The following is a 21,761-nucleotide window of genomic DNA, read 5'->3' as shown; positions in this document are numbered from 1 at the left end:
CCAAGGACACAGCTGTAGCTTAAGGCCCCGGTAACAACACTCCTACAGCGTCAGCAACTTGGGAGACTAAGGCAAAAGAACTCCACAACAGATCAGAGAGGACAAGGCAGTATGGGTAACATGGTAGAACACGTCAAAACAGAAAAAGGATCAAAAGGTAGTATTTCTTTGGGTTCCAAAAGAAAAAAGAAAGAAAGAAAGAAAGAGAGAGAGAGAGAGAGAGAGAGAGACAGACAGACAGACAGACAGACAGACAGACAGAAAGAAAGAAAGAAAGAAAGAAAGAAAGAAAGAAAGAAAGGTAGGTAGGTAGGAGGGGGACAACATCAGCTTTCTGAAAGCTCTTGTGTTTCACTCCTACAAGACTGACCTATCAGAGTCACTACGGAGCGACTGGCTTATAAAGAACAAGGCAGGAATGAGAACATAGAAGATCCTCATTCTCTCAGAGAAGGAAAACGAGGCAACTATTATCTAGATCATGAGCCTTCATTGTAGTGGCATCTGTTTGACTTGAAAACTTTCTACAAGGGGCTGGAGAGACCGCTCAATTGTTAAAAAACACTGGCTGCTCTTCCAGAGGTCCCATTTCAACTCTCAACCTCCACATGGTGACTCGCAAATGTCTGTAACTCTAATCCCAGGGGACCTGATGCCATCTTCTGGGCTCAGAAGGAATGCATGTGGTACACAGACACACAGAGACAAAATGCTCAGACACATAAAAAAGATAAACATTTTAAAAGGTTTACATGGAGTGAAAATGTCTTTGACATTTTAAATTCTCGGATCCAGCTGGATATGTTACCTGTAAACAACAGAGGAGAAAAAGTTCCTTCCCTTTGTTCTCTGAACCAAACCACACAATCACAACCAAGAACACCCAGGTAGGAGACAAGTAACCGTCTACCACACTGGCTGCTGGGATTTCTAACACTGATGGAGTTCTATTTCTAAATTCAATGCAGAAGGGACAGTGCATACAGACAGACAGACAGAAAGACAGTCAGTCAGTCAGACAACTCCCAAGCAAGGAACTCACCGTAATCTGTTCATTTTTAAGTGGCCAAAGGCTCTTTGGAAAACATTTCCCTCTCTCTGAAAATGGACGTTCTGTCTTCTACAGGGAGGAATAGGAGAAAACATTTCAAACAGGGAAATGGAAGTTGCTCATTCCAGTAGCCCTGAAAGAATATCTCTGTCCAACCGGAAGCGCGTTCACAGAGGCCCCATTCCTTCTGGCCCTGAGCGCTACCCAGGTTACCTGGGCCTCTCTGTCTTCTCTGCTTTCTGGAATATAAACATGTCAGATACTTGCGGATAGGAGCTCTCCCTCCCTCCCCAGAGAAAAGGGGCCATGAACTCCCAGGGCTGAGGCAAAGACTGACCTGAGGGCGGGGTGGCTGGCGGGACCGCCTCTTGGACCGATGTTTCCGTGGGTTGTACTTAGCCAGCTGGTACTCATCAAACTCTGCAAATTTGTCGGTCATGGCAGCTCGGAGACAGGCAGGCAGGGACACCAACTTCTTCTCATCCCCTTCTGCCAGGCTCTGTAGAAAAAACAAACAAACAAACAAAAAAACTCAGCAGAACCCACCACACACACACACACACACACACACACACACACATCCTAGAGTTACATGGAGACAAACAGGGAACATTTTCCTACTCCCATGTCCAAAATTACATTTCTGTGTTCAAGACAAATCAGCAGTTTTCTCTAAGTGCATCACTGTTAAAAGGAAGTCTGAGGGTAGTGGGAGGGCAACAATTGGGATGTAAATAAATAAAATAATTAATTTAAAAAAATAAAGAAAGTCCAGAATAAGACCAACTTTTTCTCAAACTTTGATCCAATCCGCATCTCATTATTCCATTAGTCTACTCGGCTCTTAGAGAGAAAACTTACCCTCTCTGGGCACTTGAACGCAGGAAAACGGGAGGGTGGGGGAAGCTACCTTGTCTAAAAATGTCCTCTATGAACAAAAGGGGAAAAGAAGAAAGGTCAAAGTGCAGAGTGCTAAGTACCATACCTGGTAGAACTCAGCTACCTGGATCCAGTCTGAAGGCAGGTGAACAATGGCGGAGTAATACCGTCGTACATGGGGGCGGCAGGCTGGCAAGAGGGCAGCCACAGCCAGAACTGTGTTGGCGATGTCCCGGAGGTTAAGTTGCTGCCGAGCATACAAAGATGCCTGCGGGGGAGGGTAGAAGAGATTGGCATGTTGGTCACTTATCCTACAGCTCCATGCCCTAAACTATCTGGCTTATTGAATCTGCCAGTATAAAACCATTTCTGAGCACGCCACACCACCTACGGAAAGATAAAACACAAGCATTAAGCCATCTCCCGGCCATCTTCTACATCTTCTACATCAGCCAGGCCTGACCTAGTCTGGAAGAGTCTTCATACCAACATCTATCAAAAACTCACTGATTGCAACATGGGTGCATTGTAAACGAGAGAGAAATAACAGGCTGACAACTAGTTCTGATCTTCCTGAAATCTTTCTGCTAACTGTGAGCCTTAAAATTATACTAAATCTTTTTTTTTTTTAATTTTTTTATTAGGTATTTTCCTCATTTACATTTCCAGTGCTATCCCAAAAGTCCCCCATAACCTCCCCCCTACCCCCCTACCCACCCACTCCCACTTTTTGGCCCTGGTATTCCCCTGTACTGGGGCATATAAAGTTTGCAAGTCCAATGGGCCTCTCTTTCCAGTGATGGCCAACTAGGCCATCTTTTGATACATATGCAGCTAGAGTCAAGAGCTCCGGGGTACTGGTTAGTTCATAATGTTGTTCCAACTATAGGGTTGCAGATCCCTTTAGCTCCTTGGGTATTTTCTCTAGCTCCTCCATTGGGGGCCCTGTGATCCATCCAATAGCTGACTGTGAGCATCCACTTCTGTGTTTGCTAGGCCCTGGCGTAGTCTCACTAGAGACTGCTATATCAGGGTCCTATCAGCAAAATCTTGCTAGTGTATGCAATGGTGTCAGCGTTTGGAGGCTGATTATGGGATGGATCCCCGGATATGGCAGGGTTAAAAAAAATTACACTAAATCATATTAAGAAAAAGATATTCAGTATCCAGATTATTGCTTAGTAAAATAAAATACTATTTGTTAGAAAAGCAAAAAAAACCTTTTACTAAGGGTTCAATTGCTGATTAAACCTGTCATCTTCCAAAGCTTCACAGAAAACATTTTCCCCTTGTCCTGGTTAGTTTTGTCAACTTGACAGCCTAGAGTCATCTGAGAGGGAAACCTAAGGGGAGGTACTCCCTAGATCTGACTGGCCAGTGGGCGTGTCTGGGAGGAGATCATCTTAATTATTATTTGCTCCACTGTGGGTGGCATTAGCTCTAGGCAGGTCATCCTGTACTGTATAAGGAAGCTAGCTAAAGAGTTGGAATTGGTACAAATACTTTTGAATAATGGTTCATCGGTATCTGAAATGTTTAATCCTGGTACAAAAATAAAATTGAAAAGGCTGTATGAGTACACTTAAATAGCATATGTGTTCGGGGCAACATTATTTGTGATGGCCTAGAAGTACAAACAGTTCACTGCTAAATTGTAGCATAGATGAGCTGTGGAATGTAGACTTACTACAACAGTAAACTCCAGCTGTATGCAATATTGTGAATGAATGTTATGTTAATACATATATGTAATAAATGTTATAAAATATATATAGGTATATGAAATTGAGAAGTGGTGTTTGAAGTTAGCATCCTAATTTTCCCTACCCCTTTCCCCCCAAACAAGGAGGACCTAACTGAGGTGTACTGGTTGGTTTTGTGTCAACTTGACACAGCTGGAGTTATCACAGAAAAAGGAGCTTCAGTTGGGGAAGTGCCTCCATGAGATCCAGCTGTGGGGCATTTTCTCAAGTGATCAAGGCAGGAGGGCCCCTTGTGGGTGGTATTATCTCTGGGCTGGCAGTCTTGGGTTCTATAAGAAAGCAAGCTCAGCAAGCCAGGGGAAGCAAGCCAGTAAAGAACATCCCTCCATGGCCTCTGCATCAGCTCCTGCTTCCTGACCTGCTTAGTTCCAGTCCTAACTTCCTTCGGTGATGAACAGCAGTATGGAAGTGTAAGCTGAATAAACCCTTTCCTCCCCAACTTGCTTCTTGGTCATGATGTTTGTGCAGGAATAGAAACCCTGACTAAGACTTGAGGGCTGCTTCCTTCCTGGGCAACTTCTCCGAGGTTGGTGGCTGGTTTTGCTGTAGGGGAAAGTGACAGGGACTGGGCCTGAGGTAGCTTCTGTGAGAGACTGTAGTAATATTCTGATTCTGGAAGTAATGAGCAAGATTAAACAACTGTGTTCATTTCGTGACAATCCTTTGAGCTCATGGTGTTCTACCATGGCTACTACCTCAAGTTTCTGCACTAACCTCTCTCAGTGATGGATTGTGACCGGAAGTATAAGCAAAAACAGAGCAGTCCTCTCTCCTCTCCTAAGTGGCTTTTGGTTAGAGTGCCTTATTGCAGGCACAGAATGAAACTAGAACATCCCTCTTCTCTCCTTCTGAAGCAGCCATCATTTATTTGTCTACTTCACACATATCTGGGGAAGAGTTTTACATACTCAGGCGTCCAGATCCAAGTTTCATCATGTTAACAAGATTCCCACAGCCTAGCTTTGTGCATTTAGCTGTGTAAACCAATTCTAGTATACCTTACCCCATCTCCCTTTTCTCCACTCCACAGAACCCCAGGGACTAGGCCCCAGACTGCCCAGACATCTTGCTCCCTTCCTGAGCAACTGTTTCTTGCATTCCCACGTGGAGCCAATAACCAGCTCTTCATACCTTAACTACATTAATCTCTCCCTCTTCTCCCCACTCCTTCATACCGCAATACCTTAAGGATGAACTCCGGTTCCAAGGAGGCCAGTGCACTACAGACTTCAAGGATGGATGCCCGGGTAAGGTCAGATGCATCTTTCACATTCACATTTGAGGCCAGAGCAGAGCAGAGTAAGGTCAAGAGAGCCATCTTGAAACACAGAAGAAGGGAGTAAATACAGATCTACACAGACCAACTTGTACAGTCAAGGACAGAGGAGCTGGGGAGATGCTTCAGTGGTTAAAAGCATTTGCTGCAGAGGACCCAGGTTGAGTTCCTAGTACCCACATTGGTTCATGACCTCCTTTAAATCCAGCTCCAGAGTGCGGGACAGATGCAGGGGGCAGTCTCAGTTTGTAGCCCTAGAGCAGGTTGGCTTCAAACTTCCAGAGATCCACTTGCCTCTGCCTCCTAAATACTCAGAATACAAGTCATGGGCCACCATGCCCAGAGGGGTCTGACATCCTTCCTGACCTCCACACGCACAAGATACAAACAGTGCCTACCTACAAATGTAGGCAAATACTCATAGGCATAAATAAATAAATAAATAGGTACAGAAAATGTGGATCAAGGTTCAGAAAGATGTCTATTCAACTGAGAGGCTGAACACATAGATTAGGAAGCAGGAAATGAGATCATTTCCCTCTACCATGTTCCACATGGGGAGATGCCCCGATTCAGGTCTCCAGCCTCACCCTTCCCTCCACCATGAACCTCCCAACTCTGGAAGTTCTACCTTCTTCTCCTGAAGGATCTGGTCAGTGGTTTCAGGATGAAAGTCAGAGTCTCCAGATGTGAGTTTTAAGACCGGTGCCTCTACTTCTTCTTCACCCAAGCTTAGACTGTACAAAGGCATTGGGACTTCTGCACTTTCTTCTTCTTGAAATTCCTTTTCTTTGCACCATTGACCCTACAAACAGTGGCAGTTATAAAATCGCACCATGTACGCATGCACAGCCCTCCAACAGAGAGGTAGGAAAGTATCTCTTAGAGATATGAAAGGTCCAAATCTCTAAACTAATAAGCCCTCTCCCTTTACCCCCACACTAATCACCTTTAGTCTGGCCTGTCTCCAGCTTGGTGCTCTTTCTCACACTACCTCTCTCTACCCAGCCTTCTGGGTTTTTCCTCAGATGCTCCGTGGTCTTCCCCACTGCCATTTCATGATTGCAAGTCTGGGAGCCGGGGCCATCTCACATACCTTCTAAATTCATTATGGTGCCTTCTGAGTCAGAAGAATGCCAAGCCCCAAGTCTATTCCCCAGAAGCCCCGAGCTTCTTCATTCACTATCACCTCCCTGATAGGGCTGTTGAAAGATTTGGTGGAATAAGGTATGTCTGACTCTACAAACTGCAAATCACGTAAGGGCAATAGCAGCTGTACTTCGAAAGAGAACCTTGTGAAGCACATTTTTCACTGACTTGATTTGAAAGATGAGGAACTCAAAGCTCCAGGGGGAATATTAGCTTTGCCTAAGGCAAACTATATACTATATACTTTATAGTTAGCTGAGATACAATAAGTTCAGGTTAACTTTTCCCCACGTATCCACAGAGGAAATGCGGTCCTGTCTGCTAATTCTGATCTATGAACTAAATGTGCTTACATGTGTAAACACAAGAGCATTCAAGGAAGTGAGCTCAGATACAGACAGATCAGCATGTCTAGCCTCAAAGGCATCCTTTGAGGCATAACTTTGTTATGATAATCATGCTGGATTTCTTCTTGATCGGAGGCTTTCTAGAGGCAAGATCTATTACCCAGAATCACTAGATATTTGATAAGAATAAAGATGCCAATGAAAACAGCCCTGAGGTAAAGAGTACTTCAGAAAGGTCATGAGAGACTCAGTAATAGAGTGCCTACCTACCATGTGCCTGCCTCTGGGTTCAATTCCTAGAACTATCCAAAAAGAACCAAAAGGCTGATACCAAAAATGCTGAGAAAAGAAGGTCCCCAGACACAGATCATCAGAGGTGGAAACTAAGGCACTGAAATCAATCTACTAACAGAGCATACAACAAAAAAAGGCTAGAGTCAAGATGAGCACCCAAAAGCAAATACCAAGGCTACTTCCTGGACTTGAGCTGTAGCAGACATGGATTTCAGGGCCCTGGGTCCAGTTGGAAGGTCTAGTTCCTCAGAGAAACATGGAGTCTTCTTAGTAGGAAGCTCAGGGAACAGGTGGTTGCTAGTTTTCAGGCTATGAAGATCAGCTTGTGCCATATGAGATATGTGAAGACCCTGGAGCAAGGGGCTGGTCAATGCAGTGCTCTTTACAGTGGGGAGAGTAGCTAGACATCGGTTTTCCAAAGAGAGGACGTCTGGATGACTAGACATATGTCCACATAGCTTCTCCAGAGGCTGGAGGTCAGGGAGCATGGTCAGGCACCGATTCTCCAAGGAGAGGATGTCTGAATGGCCAGGCACATGCCCATCTATTCTCTCCGTGGGCTGGAGGTCAGGGAGCATGGTCAGACACTGGTTCTCCAAGGAAAGGATGTCTGAGTGGACAGATCTATGTCCATGTATTTTCTCCAGGGGCTGGAGGTCAGGGAGCATGGTCAGGCACCGGTTCTTCAAGGAGAGGATGTCTGAATGGCCAGGCACATGCCCACAGAGCTTCTCCATAGCTGAAGAACAATCAACATATGCCTAGAAGAAAAAAACAGGTGATGAGATGCACTAGAAACATATCAACTCCATACTCATCTGTTTGTGCCAGTGATAGGCAACAAATATTTTTACTTCTTAAAATTATGTTATTATTAGTAGTAGTATCGTGTGTGTGTGTGTGTGTGTGTGTGTGTATTGAGAGAGGGAGAGGGGGAGACAGGTGTGTCTATAAGTTTGCCCATGCATGTCACAGCATGTGTGAGGCTGGAGGACAATCCTTGGGAGTTGGTTCTCTCCCCCTATAGTGGGATGTGGGGATTGAACTCCAGTGGTCGGTATTGAGGTGTTGTACAGCAATCACTTTAAACCATCTTGCTGGCCCCCCCTTTTAGATTTACCCAGGCATAATTCTAAGGGGACAGGGGGAAAAGGGAAAGCAAAAGCTTAGAGAGAAGCCTGGCATGGCATAGCGGCGACCTGTCTAGAATCACAGCTGAAGAGGAGAGCATAAGAACATGGAGGCCAGCCTGGGCTACATAGCAAATTCCAGGTCCACATGAGCACTGACACTCTCTTTCTCAAAAGAAAATGTGTCTTGCTATTCCTCTCATGTCCCTGTACTACAAGGAAAAAAAAAGTAGTGAGGGCTGGGCTGGCATACACCTGCACTCCCAGCACTTGAGACTGAGGCAGAAGGATTAGGAGTTCAAAGGTCATCCTTGGCTACATAGCAAGTTAAAAGATCAAAATCACCCTGGAATATAGGAGACTTTGTCAAAAAAAAAAAAAAAAAGTGGGAAGCTAGAAAGATAGGTCAGTTGATAAAACATCTAGATGACAGTAAAGCTCAGTAGTCTATGACTGTAATCCCAACACTGAAAGGCAGGCAGATTCTTACATCAAGCTGGCCAGCCAGCCTACCAAAAGTAACTCGGGAAGCAATAGAATAAGACACCTGGTGTGGAGTTCTAGTCTCCACATACCCGTGTATATATATCCGCATATGCACATACTCTTGCACACACAAACACATACACACATATGCACACCCAACGAGTAATAAGGAATTTCAGAATTAATCCAATATGTATATATGTATGTATGTATTGAAACAAGGTCTCACTAAAAAGGTCTGGCTGACCTGGAACTATTATACAGATTCCAACTCACAGAGAGCCACCTGCCTCTGTCTCCCCAGTGCTAGGATTAAGACATAGACAGCCACATCTGGCATAATCCAAGAGTGAAAAACAAGTTCTCAATTAAAATTTTAAGTTAACAGAGAAATAAAGGCATGTAACTTTTTTCCTCTCTGGAGTTTATAGAGATTCTGATAAACTTCTGAAAGCTTTAAAGTTCTTCCCCAAGTTCCAGAGATAACAGGTATTGATAGTTTTATACTGATATTCTGTGTATACACTAGTATGTATGTATACCTGCCTCCACTCCTACCCTGGTCCCTTTTCTTTGGCCTTGCACCTGAGGCCATACTTCAGCCACTATTCTTTTCTTAGGAAGTTGTGGAAGCCTGCCATGTTGGCACCTTAGTGTCCATTACTGTTAAACGTGTCAGTCTAGTGAGTTTCTGTTGCCAAAAGTGATCACAACACTCTTCATTTGTTACAGTCACTCCCTCCTTCTAGGATTCTTTAAGGCAAAAGGAACCCCTTCTCTCTGAGCCTCTATCCCTCCGCCCCACTAAGGCCACCCCACCTCCCTGCCAGCCGCCCGGAAGGACTAAGCGGCTGCACCACGCTCGCTCGGACGTCCTTCCCGGAGTCCAGCTGACACAGGTCTCGGCCAGGGCTCTACCTGCGCTCAGGATTGGAAAAGCTGTGCGCAAAGAGGGGCGCGTTGGTTCTCCGCAACTGGGAGCAGAAACCGGCCTGGGTCAGCCAGTGGACTGGTTGGAAGTAGAGAACTGAAAGAAAACCAACACCCTAGCGAGGCCAAGGGGCGAGGCTGGGCGAGGGAGGGGCGGGGCTGAGGGCGGGGCTGCCGCGGGTGGATATCGTAAATGCCGGGATTACAGGGTTGTGCTAACCACACCCGGTTTGATTTGCACAGTTTAGGGATTCATACTTCCGGCTAGGCCAACTTTACCAACCGAGCTGTATTTCCACCCAATACAGTCATGTTCTGATGGTATTATGTATCCTGAAAATACCCCAGAGGCTTATGTGCTAAAATCATGCCAGCCTTGGGCAGCTGTTGGGAGGTGGTGAAACGTTTAGAAAGAAAGATCGCTGAGAGTGTTCCCTTGGCTGAACTTTGAAAGGCAGGCCCTTTCTCTCCCTTTTGCTTCCTTTCATCCACCATGGAAGTAAACAGTTTCGTCTGTCGCCACCCCACTCAATCCCACTCCAACCCATCCGTAAACTGCTTTGCCACAGGCCAAAGCAAGAGGGTCCTTGACTGAAAACCTCTGAAAATATGGTTCGGAATGGTGGCACACACATTTAATCCTAGTACTTAGAAGGCTCTGGCAGGAAGATCGTAGAGTTAACGCTACCCATGGTATTTGAGTTCATTACGTTATCTTTTTGTTACTGCGACAAACTACCTGAGATAATAAACCAAACCTTTTTGATTGTTTCTTTCTTTCTTTTTCAGACAGGGTCTCTCTATGTAACCCTGGATGTCCTGGAACTCACTGTTTAGACCAGGCTGGCTTCTGACTCACAGAGATCCGCCTGCCCCTGCCTCCCAACTCCTGGGATTTAAAGGAATATCCCACCACCACCATGCCCAGCAACAAAATTTTTAAATTTTTGATTTTGGGGATTTGGGCTTTTATTTTTAGACAAGGTCTATCTATATAACCCCAGCTGGCCTGCAGCTCATTATGTAGACCAGGCTGCCCTCTAATGGCTCAGAAATGAAGAGAATCTGTTTTTACAGAAGGCCCAGGTTCAGTACCCAGCACCCTCATCATGCCTCACAACCACTGGTAACTCTAATTACCCATGGTGCCCTCTTCTAAACGCCAAGAGCACTTGGCATGAAGGTGGTGCACAGACATACATAGAGGCAAAACTCATAAATACAAAGTGGGGAGGTCTGTTTTATATGTAAATTACTACTAGCCGGGTAGTATACCCTTATAATTCCAGAGATTTTAAAGGCTGAAGCAGAAGGATCTCAAGTTCCAGCCAGATTCCTTAGGGAGCATTTGCCTCCATAAAATAAGTAAGTAAGTAAATAAATAAATATAAAAATTAGAAACCCCTAAAGATAAATAGTAATTTTAATAGATTTTTGTTGTTGTTCTGAGACAGGATTTCTCTGTGTAGCCCTGGCTATCCTGGAACTCACTCTGTAGACGAGGCCGGCCTTTAACTCAGAGATCTGCCTGCCTCTGCTTCCTGGGTGCTAGGATTAAAATGCATGCCACCATCTCATAGCCCCGTGGATTTTTAATGTGCATGAATGGCTGGCAGAATCATTCAAAGTTGTAAGCACAAGAATGCCCCTCACTGTAGAAGTGCTCTGCACAGTTACTAAGGGTCTAGCACTCTTAAGTCCCACCTACTAAATATTGAATGCTAAAAATTATCCCGATTGTGAGAAATAAGTGTGTGTGTGTGTGTGTGTGTATGTGTGTGTGTGTGGAGAGAGAGAGAGAGAGAGATTTCTAAAACCATCCCTAGAATGCAATACCATCCATATTAATAGCCATCAGTCTCAGTTGACATCTCTCTGTAGGGGAAGGGATGCTGAGTTTGCGATTCTTACCACGAGACTGAAAATCTAAAACCCAGGGCTATTCAAAGTTTCTAGCATGAGATGTTCTTTATTGCTTTCTATTGCTGTGGATTCAAAACATATGAACAAACTGACAAAACAACTTGGGGAAGAAAGGGTTTATTTCCTCTACAGGTCTACCATCACCGTGGGAAGCCAAGGAGGACGCATTAGAGGAATGCTGCTTCCTGGCTGGCTTTCTGCTTCTGCTCATCTTGCCTGTACAGCCCAGGCCCGAATGCCATGGTGGTACTGCCATGGTGTCCTTGGCCCTCCTCACCAATTAATAGTAACAGTTATTAGTAGTATTATAATGGACGCCCCATAAACATGCCCATTGATGGAGCAATTCCTTATTTGATGGAGCCAATTTGATGGAGGCAATTCCTTATTTGAGGTTTCCTTTTTTTCCACATGCGTCAAGTTGACAAGCAAGAATACTCATCACAAGGCTCAGCAGAGAAGCACTGGGGCTTCTCTTCGATTCTCAGTACTGACATGGTGGCAAACCAATGTAACTCCAGTTTAAATCGGTCTGAATCCCTCTTCTGTCTTCCTTGAGCAATGCATTACATACATGCAAGCGAACACTCATACACATAAAATTAACATAAACAAATACATATAATATATTAGAAAGGATAACCATCATAAGAGACATATGGAGAAAGGGGAAGCAGGAGGTGAGACCTCGTCTATGCCCTTCTTTCTTTTTCAGGAATGGTGGTGCAATGGCTCCAACTCAGAGCCAGAAGCACGCAAAGCTGTACTCTACTATAAAACGACCCCAGCAAGCCTTAAGGACCATAGTTATATGTCATTCTAGACTTGAGCAACACCTCAGAAAGTATACATTCCTGTAGGCTAAGCAGGAAACAATATTTTTATAGACAGAAAGGCTGAAGGAGGCAGAGACAAAAGGCAGATTGGACATTTCAGTTACTTTCCTTAAGGCTGCTGAGCTTAAGGCTTAACAATAGAAAAATAGTTAATGCCAAGTAATTTTAGTAACTTTTTTTGTACAAGGTTGAAGCAAAGGAATCTTCCCTGTCACAGCAATTGAAACTGGGTTGTGTCAACTGTGCCCACCATCCCGAAGATCCGATTTCTCAGTTCAGGTGAGCAGCTAGCTGTTAGGAAGCTTTAACCTCCATGGGTTGGTTTTTGTTGTTGTTTTGTTTGTTTGTTTGTTTGTTTGTTTGTTTTTTTCGAGACAGGGTTTCTCTGTGTAGCCTTGGCTGTCCTGGAACTCACTTTGTAGACCAGGCTGGCCTCGAACTCAGAAATCCGCCTGCCTCTGCCTCCCGAGTGCTGGGATTAAAGGCGTGCGCCACCACGCCCGGCTTTGTTTGATTTTATTATTTGGTTGGTTGGCCAGTTGGTTTGGCTCTTTGAGTTAAGGTCTTACTTACTACAAAGTCCCAGATGACCTAGAACTCAATATGTAGACTAGGCTGGCCTTGACTTTGAAGTGATCCTCCTGCCACTATATTCCTGGTGCTTGCTGTGGAAACAGAAACCCTGTCTCGAAAAAACAAAAAAGAAAAAAAAGAAAAAGCCAGGGCTGGAGAGATGGCTTAGCAGTTTTAAGTTTACTGACTGTTCTTCCAGCAGTCCTGAGTTCAATTCCCAGCAACCACATGGTGGCTCACAACCATCTGGTGTATCTGAAGACGACTACAAGTGTACACATAAAATAAATAATTCTTTAAAAAAGAAACAGAAATAAAACAAAATTTAAAATTGGACTTGGTTTCTAGATTTGGGGAAAGCATAAGGTTTTGGGGTTTTTTTTTGGGGGGGGTTGGTTTTTCGAGACAGGGTTTCTCTGTATAACCCTGGCTGTCCTGGAACTCACTTTGTAGACCAGGCTGACCTCAAACTCAGAAATCCTCCTGCCTCTGCCTCCCAAGTGCTGGGATTAAAGGCATGTGCCACGACACCCAGCTTGAAAGCATAAGTTTTATCTTTGCTCACAACAAAGAAAATTTTTAAGTGAGATGGTTTCCAAGTCCAAACTCACATTGTCTTTTGTTTTAAGATTTATTTATTTATTTTATGTATATCAGTGTACTATCCCTATGTACACCTGTGTGCCAAATGAGGGCATCAGATCTCATTATAGATGGTTATGAGCCACTATGTGGTTGCTGGAAATTGAACTCAGGACCTCTGAAAGCTCTTAACCACTGAGCCATCTCTCCAGCCCTCTCAGCTTGTCTTTTAATTGGATGGTGCTAAGTGTTAATTGCCCACATTTTCTTCCTTATGCCCTACTTCACCAAGCAGCGCCTTTTTTGAGTCGAAGCATTCTTTCTTTAGCTGACAATCATTGTTGCACTAAGAATTTTTGTCAAATCAAGTTGAAGAGACACTGTCCTTTCCACCACCTTGAATTTGTTTAGTTCTCAAATCTCGTATTTTCTTTATCTTCAAGTGTTTAGATTTATTTTTTTGAATTTATTTTTAACAACATCTGTGTTTGTGTGTGTGTGTGTGTAGCCACATATATGCGTGCCCTCCAAGAGATAGGGTAGAAAATATTGAATCCCTTGGAACTGGAGCTACAAGTGATTATGAGTCGCTTGGCATAAGTGCTGGAGATTGAACCCAGGTTCTCTGGAAGTGCAGTGCATACTCTTAACCTCTTTGCCATATTTCCAGCCTCTAAAATTTATTGACTTTTAAGTTAGCATGCAAAGTAATGGACTTAATTATGACATTTTCTTTTGTAAATATTGTTCTTAATTCTTAGATAATTTCATACAGTGTACTTTGATTATACCCACCCCACTCCTCCCCTTATAATTATGACATTTTCATATGCACATGTCATTACACTTTATTCTCATACCCCTCCCCCACTTTCCTCTCTCTATTACCCACACCCCTAACTGTTGTCAAGTGACAGTGAACTCCAGTGGCCATCAGACAAGGGTAACATCTACACTGACTTGCCTCTAAGTCGGCAGTATCCCTTCCCTCCAATCTTTGGAAGCCTTTCAAACATTCTTATTACATTTGTACTTACTTTGTGTGTGTGCACACATACATGTATGCCCGTAGCACACTTGTGGAGGTCAATAACTTACGGGAGTTGCCTTTCTCCTTCCACCAGGGAGGTTCCAGGGGTCAAACTCCAATGTCAGACGTAGTGGCACGCTTTTAGCAGCAGAGCCATCTGGCAGGCCCCGGAAGTCCTTTTGATAAGACCCTTACATCTATTAAAATGGTTGGCTGGCCTCGGTTTTATTTCCTACTCGGTGCCCTCCTCCACTTTGATTCAACAATCCTCTGTCAAGGGCGAAGGGGATGATACAACACACAAACTGCAGGAATACATAGTGTGTTGGGTTTAGGGAGTTTCCAGCAATATCCTGGAGAAGATAGACTTTGAACAGGGAAGGACAAGCCTCAGCTAAGAAGCTTACAAAGGAGTAAGCCAGAGAAAACACCCCTGGTTCTATAGGAATCCTTTCCCCTTCATCTCCAATAACTTTCTTTAGATGTATAGTGTATATTTCTCCTCTGTAACAACCATCAGCATTACTTTTTAAAAACCACTCTGCATATGGTTCTGTTACTTATATTTACAAAAAAAAAAAAAATAGGCTCACATATAATCGTAAAGTCTTTACCTGGAAGAAACAGTAGTTAAAGTATAACCTTGTTCATGTAATGACTATGTGAAAGCTATGTTTTACCTACCTTTTAACAGCGAAGATGTTGAAAACTTGGGTTTATAATAAGCTTTCATTCTCCCAACTATGGTTGCCTGCACCATCCCCTGATATTTATGAGGACTTCTGTATTTCTACTGCATGACTATAGTTTGTCACTTAGATCTTTAGAAACATAGGTGGATGTTGCTACATTCTGTTAATTTGCACTGTTTCTCTCTAGTAACAAGTTCTTTGCATATATTAGAACCTGAGTGGCTCAGGGGGTAACATCACTTGCTGCCAAGGCTGACACCCTGAGTTTGGTCCCTGGGACCCATATTGTTATGTGTGGACTGGGAAAAAGAGGAAGCTGGTTAGGGAATCGGCAGGGTTTGTTCTGTGGGATGACAGAGGATGGGTTGGACCTCTGGGAGAGACAGTATACAGAGCTGTGGAAGGAAGAGCAGCAGCAGCAGACACCAAGGAGAGGCCGGTGACAGATGGGAGGGGTAGAGCAGCAAACAGAAAGACAAACGATTAAAAGAGACAGAACACTTTACTAAGCCATCATGGTCCCTGCCTTTGTTAGTGTTTCTATTGATGCGACGAAACACCATGACAAAAAGTAAGTTGGGGAGGAAAACAGTTGTTCCACTTGTGCTTTCACAATGCTGTTCATAGTCAAAAGAAGTCAGGACAGGCCTTGGAGGGGTGCTACTTGCTTCCTAGTTTACTCCTTGTGGCTTGCTCAGCCTGGATTTTTTATATAACCCAGGGCCACCACCCCATAAAAAGGCACCACCCACAATGAATTTGCTCCCTGGAACGTCAATCCTGAATTTAAAAGAACACCCTATGGGGCTTGTCTACTCCCCTCCCCACCCCACCCCCGCAGATGGCTTGAGCTTGTGTCAAGTTAACATAAACTATCCAGCACAATCCCTGACTACATTCGAAATATTTTCTCTTACATCCACAGGTAAGCGTAGTCCTCACCCCTCATCAAGGAAACTTCCCTTGGCAACAGACATCGATCATTACAGAAAACTGCAACCAATCAAATTGCAGCTGTACAGCCCAATCCCAGCAGATACAGCTACAAAACAACTCTTGCAACAAAGCTCGGGGATCGATGTGAAGGAGAGAATGGGAAGATTGTAAGATCCAGGGGATCGAGGAATTTGCTACGAGAGGACAGAATGTGAAGAGTGTAAGATCCAGGGGATCGAGGAATTTGCTACGAGACAGTGTCTCCCAGAAGCTACACACCCATGAAGTCTCACCAATATAGCTGCCTAAATGTGACCTGAGTAATGACACCAGTCGCCATGTTAACACAGATCAGGGAAAGCCAGGGAGGCTACACCCCCACCTGCAGCCAACTAAGAAATGCTGGGGTTGGGAAAAATAGTCTTCCCCTAGGAAGAGAACTGCAGTTGTTATGCCATACCACATGGTCAGCACTGAAAACATATATATATATATATATATATATATATATATATATATATATATACAACTAATATTATACAGGCTGAGCCAATTGCATTTACACATTTAGGAATATAAATATACACATATATGTGTGTAATAACAACCAAGTTTTGTTTTGTTTATTTTTTTAAAAAGGCCATGAATTTGAAAGAAAACAAGGGGAAGGATATATGAGAGGGTTTGGGGAGAGGAAAGGGAAGGGGAAAATGATGTAATTATATTATAATCTCAAAAAAAAAAAACGTAACATGAAATAACACAAACTGCTCTCATCAAGAAGATGAGAAGGGCCTCAAAGCTGAGAGTCAACCCAGGGATTCTGGGTGGGATTTTTAAAATTTACTTATATGTATTTTTTTACAGTCCAGCCTGTCTCCCCCCATACCTGATCCGGCCCTGCTTTCCCCTCCTCCTCCCCCTCTCCCACCCAGCTCCCTCCCTCCCTCTGCCTCCCATGATTATTTTCTTCTCCCTTTCTAAGTGGGATTGAAGCCTCCTCACTAGGGCCCTTCTGCTTGTTAACCTTCTTGCAGTCTGTGGGATGTAGCCTACATGTTCTGTACTTTTGGGCTAATATCCACTTATCAGTGAGTAGCTACCATACGTGTCCTTTGGGTCTGGGTTACCTCACTCAGGATGATATTTTCTGCTTCCATCCATTTGCCTGCAAAAGTCATGATGTCCTTGTTTTTAATAGCTGAGTAGTATTACATTGTGTAAATGAACCACATTTTCTGTATCCATTCCTCTATTGAGGGACATCTGGGTTGTTTTCAGCTTCTGGTTATTATAAATAAGGCTGCTATGAACATAGTGGAGCAAGTGTCCTTGTGATATGGTGGGCATCTTTTGGGTATATGGCTGTACTGGCTAGTTTTGTGTCAACTTGACACAGCTGGAGTTATCACAGAAAAAGGAGCTTCAGTTGAGGAAATGCCTCCATGAGATCCAACTGTAAGGCATTTTCTCAATTAGTGATCAAGGGGGAAAGGCCCCTTGTGGGTGGGACCATCTCTGGGCTGGTAGTCTTGGTTCTATAAGAGAGCAGGCTGAGCAAGCCAGGGGAGGCAAGCCAGTAAGGAACATCCCTCCATGGCTTCTGTATCAGCTCCTGCTTTCTGACCTGCTTGAGTTCCAGTCCTGACTTCCTTGGTGATGAACAGCAGTATGGAAATGTAAGCTGAATAAACCCTTTCCTCCCCAATTTGCTTCTTGGCCAAGATGTTTGTGCAGGAATAGAAACCCTGACTAAGACAATGGCCAAGAGTGGTATAGCTGGATCTTCATGTAGAACTACTTCCAATTTTCTGAGTAACCTCCAGATTGATTTCCAGAGTGGTTGTACCAGCTTGCAATCCGACCAGCAAAGGAAGAGAGTTCCTCTTTCTTCACATCCTTGTCAGCATGTGCTGTCACTTGAGTTTTTGATCTTAGCCATTCTGGTTAGTATAAGGAGGAATCTCAGAGTAATTTTGATATGCATTTCCCTGATGACTAAGAACTTTGACTATTTCATTGTTTTATTTTTTTCTTTTTGTTCAGTAATGATTATAATTTTATTTATTGTCTTTAAGGGAGATGAGAATAAAACAAACCTAGAGAAAGAGAAGACTAAAATATTAAATGCTAGATTGAAGGCCATAGAAGAGAAATTATAGGATATTTTAAGTCAAAATAAAGAACCTTCTAAGAATCCAATGTGGAACCTACCAAAAAAATGATGGATTGCTCTCATGACTTAAAAAAATTAAGTTGATTGTCCAGGCAGCCAGCGGTCTCTCCCATTTCCGTTGATTTGGAAGCTGCTTGCTCTGTACTTCTTGCATACTCACATAATATATATTTCCTCTCATGTCTCTGATGGAGTTGAAGACAAGATAAGTATAATCTCACAATTACGATTAAATTCTTTAGGATTGAGAAAACATATTTATTTCTAAGAAGATAATCCTAGATTTTCTTTAAAAAAATTACACCAATGTCATAAGTATTTTATTGTTGATTATTAAAATTATTTCATGCCAGAGATTTGTAACTTTTTTTGGAGAAAAGTTTATTTCATCTTATATCTTGCAGTACATTATGAATGGTAGTCAGAACAGGAAATCAAACATGAACTTAGAGGCAGGCACTGAAGGAGAGGTCATGAAGGAATAGAATTACTATCTTCTGCAGACTGATTTCTTATTCCGCCTGTTCAGGGATGGCACTTGCAATGTAAATCATCAGTCAAGAAAATACTCAATGATCTTTTGCCTGCTAGACAATCTGCTGGAGACATTTTGTCAACTGAAGTTTCCTTGTTTCAGTTTGATTCCTGTTGACTATATTTGATAAAAAGCAAAGAAAGAAAGAAGGAAAGAAAGAAAGAGGGGGGAGGAAGGAAGGAAGGAAGGAACAAAAGAAAGAAAGAAAGATAAGATTTTCTCAAAGAACCAGCTCCTAGTTTTGTTGATTCTTTTCCTTTCTACTTGGTTGATTTTAGCCCCCGAGTTGATTATTTCCTGCCATCTACTCCTCTTGGGTGTATTTGCTTCTTTTAGTTTGAACATTTCTTTAAGTACTTGCAGCCATTTGAGGTTCTTCTATTGTGAATTTTCTCTTTATCTCTGTCCCCCATTTTTAAATTTGGATTATTTGATTTTTTTGGAAGTTAGTTTCTTGAATTTTTTATATATTTTGGATATGAGCCTCCTATCAGATGTGGGGTTAGTGAAGTTTTTCCCAGTTTGTAGGTTACCAATTTGTCCTATTGACTGTGTCTTTTGTCTTACAGAAGTTTTCCAGTTTCATGAAGTCCCATTCTTGATCTTAGAGCCTGAGCCATTGGAGTTCTGTTCAGGAAATGTTTCCCTGTGCCAATGAGTTCAAGGCTCTTACCCACTTTCTCTTCTATTAGATTCAGTGTATCTGGTTTTATGTTGAGGTCCTTGATCCACTTGGACTTGAGCTTTGTGCAAGTTGATAGATATGCCCCCCCCCCTCCTTTTTTTAAAGGTTTATTTATTTTGGTATGTGAGTGCACTGTCTACAGACTCACCAGAAGAGGGCATCGGATCCCATTACAGATATATGAGCTACCAACTGAGCCATCTCTCCAGGCCTCAGGGGTGGGTTTCTTAGTAGGCTCCCTGCCCCTATCCCTTCCTGACTCCCTCTCTTTCTCCCAGATTTGTCCCACCCACAATATCCTCCCTTAGGCAAGCTCTTTTTCTCTAGCTATTAGCAGTTGGAAACAATTGGGATTATTGCAGGGACCAAACCCAGAAGCAAGAGGCAACCCCTCTTGATAGGGCCTATCCCTGCTTTCCTGATTGGTCTAACTTCTCCCAATCCTCCTTTCACATGGCTGAAGGAGAGAACTGTCTCCTGCAGGCTGTCATCTCCACCTGCATCACCATGTTCAACTCAAGTTCTTGTTCAATTATCATATGAACTCAGCTCTATTAAGCCCATCATATGCTTCAGGTTATGCAAGCTCTATTTTAAGAAGGGATGGATACCTGTTTTCCTCAGCTTTTCCACTTCCACAGCCCTCAAACTGGTCCAATCTGGCCCCAAGTCTCACAGCCTCAGGAGCCTCTCCCCCTCAATAAATAAACAAACAAATAAATACATTCCAATTCAAGCAATTCAGATTTGGAATGCTCCCTGATTACTGTGGTTTCTTGTAGTGGGACATTATCAAAGCCTCTGTCTTCTGAACCATGGGTTTGGTTTTTGGGCTTTGGGTTTTGGGTTTTGGTGGGTTTGGGGTTTTGGTTTTTCTTTTCTTTCTTTATTTTTTCTAATAAAGGTTGGGCCTGGGTGGTATTGTCTATTATTTCTACAACATGTTTTCCCTCACTATGGTGGCTTGGATGAGAAACATCCTCACAGGCTCATAGTTATCTGAACTCATCCCCATTGTCACTGGTTAGGGAGGTTTAGGAGATGTAGCCTTGTTGAAGAGGTATGTCACAGGGACCAGACTTTGAGAGTTCACAGCTTCACCCTCCTTCCACTTTTCTCTCTGTCTTAGAGTTTCATTGCTGTGAAGAAACACCATGACCAAGGCAACTTTTATAAAGGAAAACATTTCACTGGGATGGGCTGATACTTTCAGAGGTTCAGTCCATTTATTACCATGGTGGGACCAATGGCAGCATGCAGGCAGCATGGTACTAAAGGTTCTACATTTGATCAGAAGGCAGCAGAATTCTACACTGGGAGATGCTTAAGCATAGACAACCTCAAAGCCTACCCCCACAGTGACATACTTCCTCCAACAAGGTCACACCTACCCCAACAAGGCTGCACCTCCTAATCGTGCCACTCTCCATGGGCCAAACTTTCAAACACATGACCCTATGGGGGCCAACCTATTCAAACCACCATAGTTAGTGAACCCTTAACCCCTAAATACTTCAGACCCAGTTGGAGTCCATATGAACCTACAGCCCTATCTCAGAGTGCCATTAGACTGGAATATGATGCTCACCTCAGAGGCCTGCCACAACATACTGACCACTGTGCTTGGCATTGTTGATCTAAAAGGACTTGGCCTGAGAACTTGATTTGTGGCCTATAGAGGCCACTTTTTCAAATCTGCCTCCATATTTGTGGTAACATTGTAGTGTTTATAGTATAGGCCATTATAGTATAAGCCAGTATTACAGGTTAGGACATTAGTATAGAAACTGACTGAACAACTGATCCATAGATACCAAAGCAGCAACTGAATTGGGACTCATGTCAGTTTTGTGACCCTAGCTCAGTAGGCTTTCCAGGATTCATCTACTTCATTATTCTAGGAGGGAACACAGGTCACGATGTTCTGAATTGGCTACAGTAACAGTACATGAACATCCTTCAGAGATGGACCCATGGGTGTATGTACGGGTACACACAAACACATACATTTTCAGGAGTTATCAGGAACTGTAATAAACTCTTTGATCCCAGAGATGAGCCAGGATTTAAGACACAATCAACCCTCACAAGAAAGTAATTAGAACTGTCCTGTCTTTGAGCCTCACCTGTGACTGTGAATGAGGCTTCCAGTCCTTCCATAGTTACACTGCCCCAAGACTGTACTCATAAAACCATTCTTCTTTGCTTCTTAAATTCCACAGATGTTGAACCTATCTTTATTTTCTTCCCCTTATATGGAATGGATTGTGGGCCTGCGAGACAGCTCAGTATGTAGAAACTTTCACTAACTGTGAAGCTTGGGGCCATAAGTTCATTCTTTGGAACTCCCTGTGGAAAAAAGAGAGCTGTCTCCCCAGAGCTCTCCTCTGACCTCTCATATACACGGTGCTGGCTAGGTTTTGTCAACTTGACACAAAGTGGAGTTACCTGGGAAGAGGGAGCCTCAGTTGAGAATTTACCTCTATTA

General features: G+C 43.4%; 1 protein-coding gene across 3 annotated transcripts in view; it reads right to left on the bottom strand.

Moving 5' to 3' along the window:
• Nucleotides 1–14,345, bottom strand: part of Tep1 (telomerase associated protein 1) — a 49,735-nt gene extending 35,390 nt beyond the window's left edge. Inside the window, exons 1-7 of one of the 3 annotated variants that reach the window (XM_029469133.2) lie at nt 14,257–14,345; nt 6,930–7,520; nt 5,601–5,774; nt 4,877–5,011; nt 2,037–2,198; nt 1,389–1,550; nt 1,043–1,120 (exon numbers count right to left, since the gene is read on the bottom strand). In XM_029469133.2, coding sequence (XP_029324993.1) covers nt 1,043–1,120; nt 1,389–1,550; nt 2,037–2,198; nt 4,877–5,011; nt 5,601–5,774; nt 6,930–7,496 — 1,278 coding nt within the window. In that variant the 5' untranslated portion in view covers nt 7,497–7,520; nt 14,257–14,345. Of the gene's footprint in view, nt 1–1,042; nt 1,121–1,264; nt 1,327–1,388; nt 1,551–2,036; nt 2,199–4,876; nt 5,012–5,600; nt 5,775–6,929; nt 7,521–9,293; nt 9,431–14,256 lie in introns of those variants that run through there. The other 2 variants (XM_021181922.3, XM_085828583.1) reach the window with 2 other exon arrangements.
• Between the last annotated feature and the right edge of the window lie 7,416 nt (nt 14,346–21,761).

Source organism: Mus caroli, unplaced genomic scaffold (assembly GCF_978045245.1).
Source record: "Mus caroli unplaced genomic scaffold, Mus_caroli_1 scaffold_12, whole genome shotgun sequence".
Lineage (NCBI taxonomy): Eukaryota > Metazoa > Chordata > Mammalia > Rodentia > Muridae > Mus > Mus caroli.
This window is presented reverse-complemented; position numbering and strand designations above follow the sequence as displayed.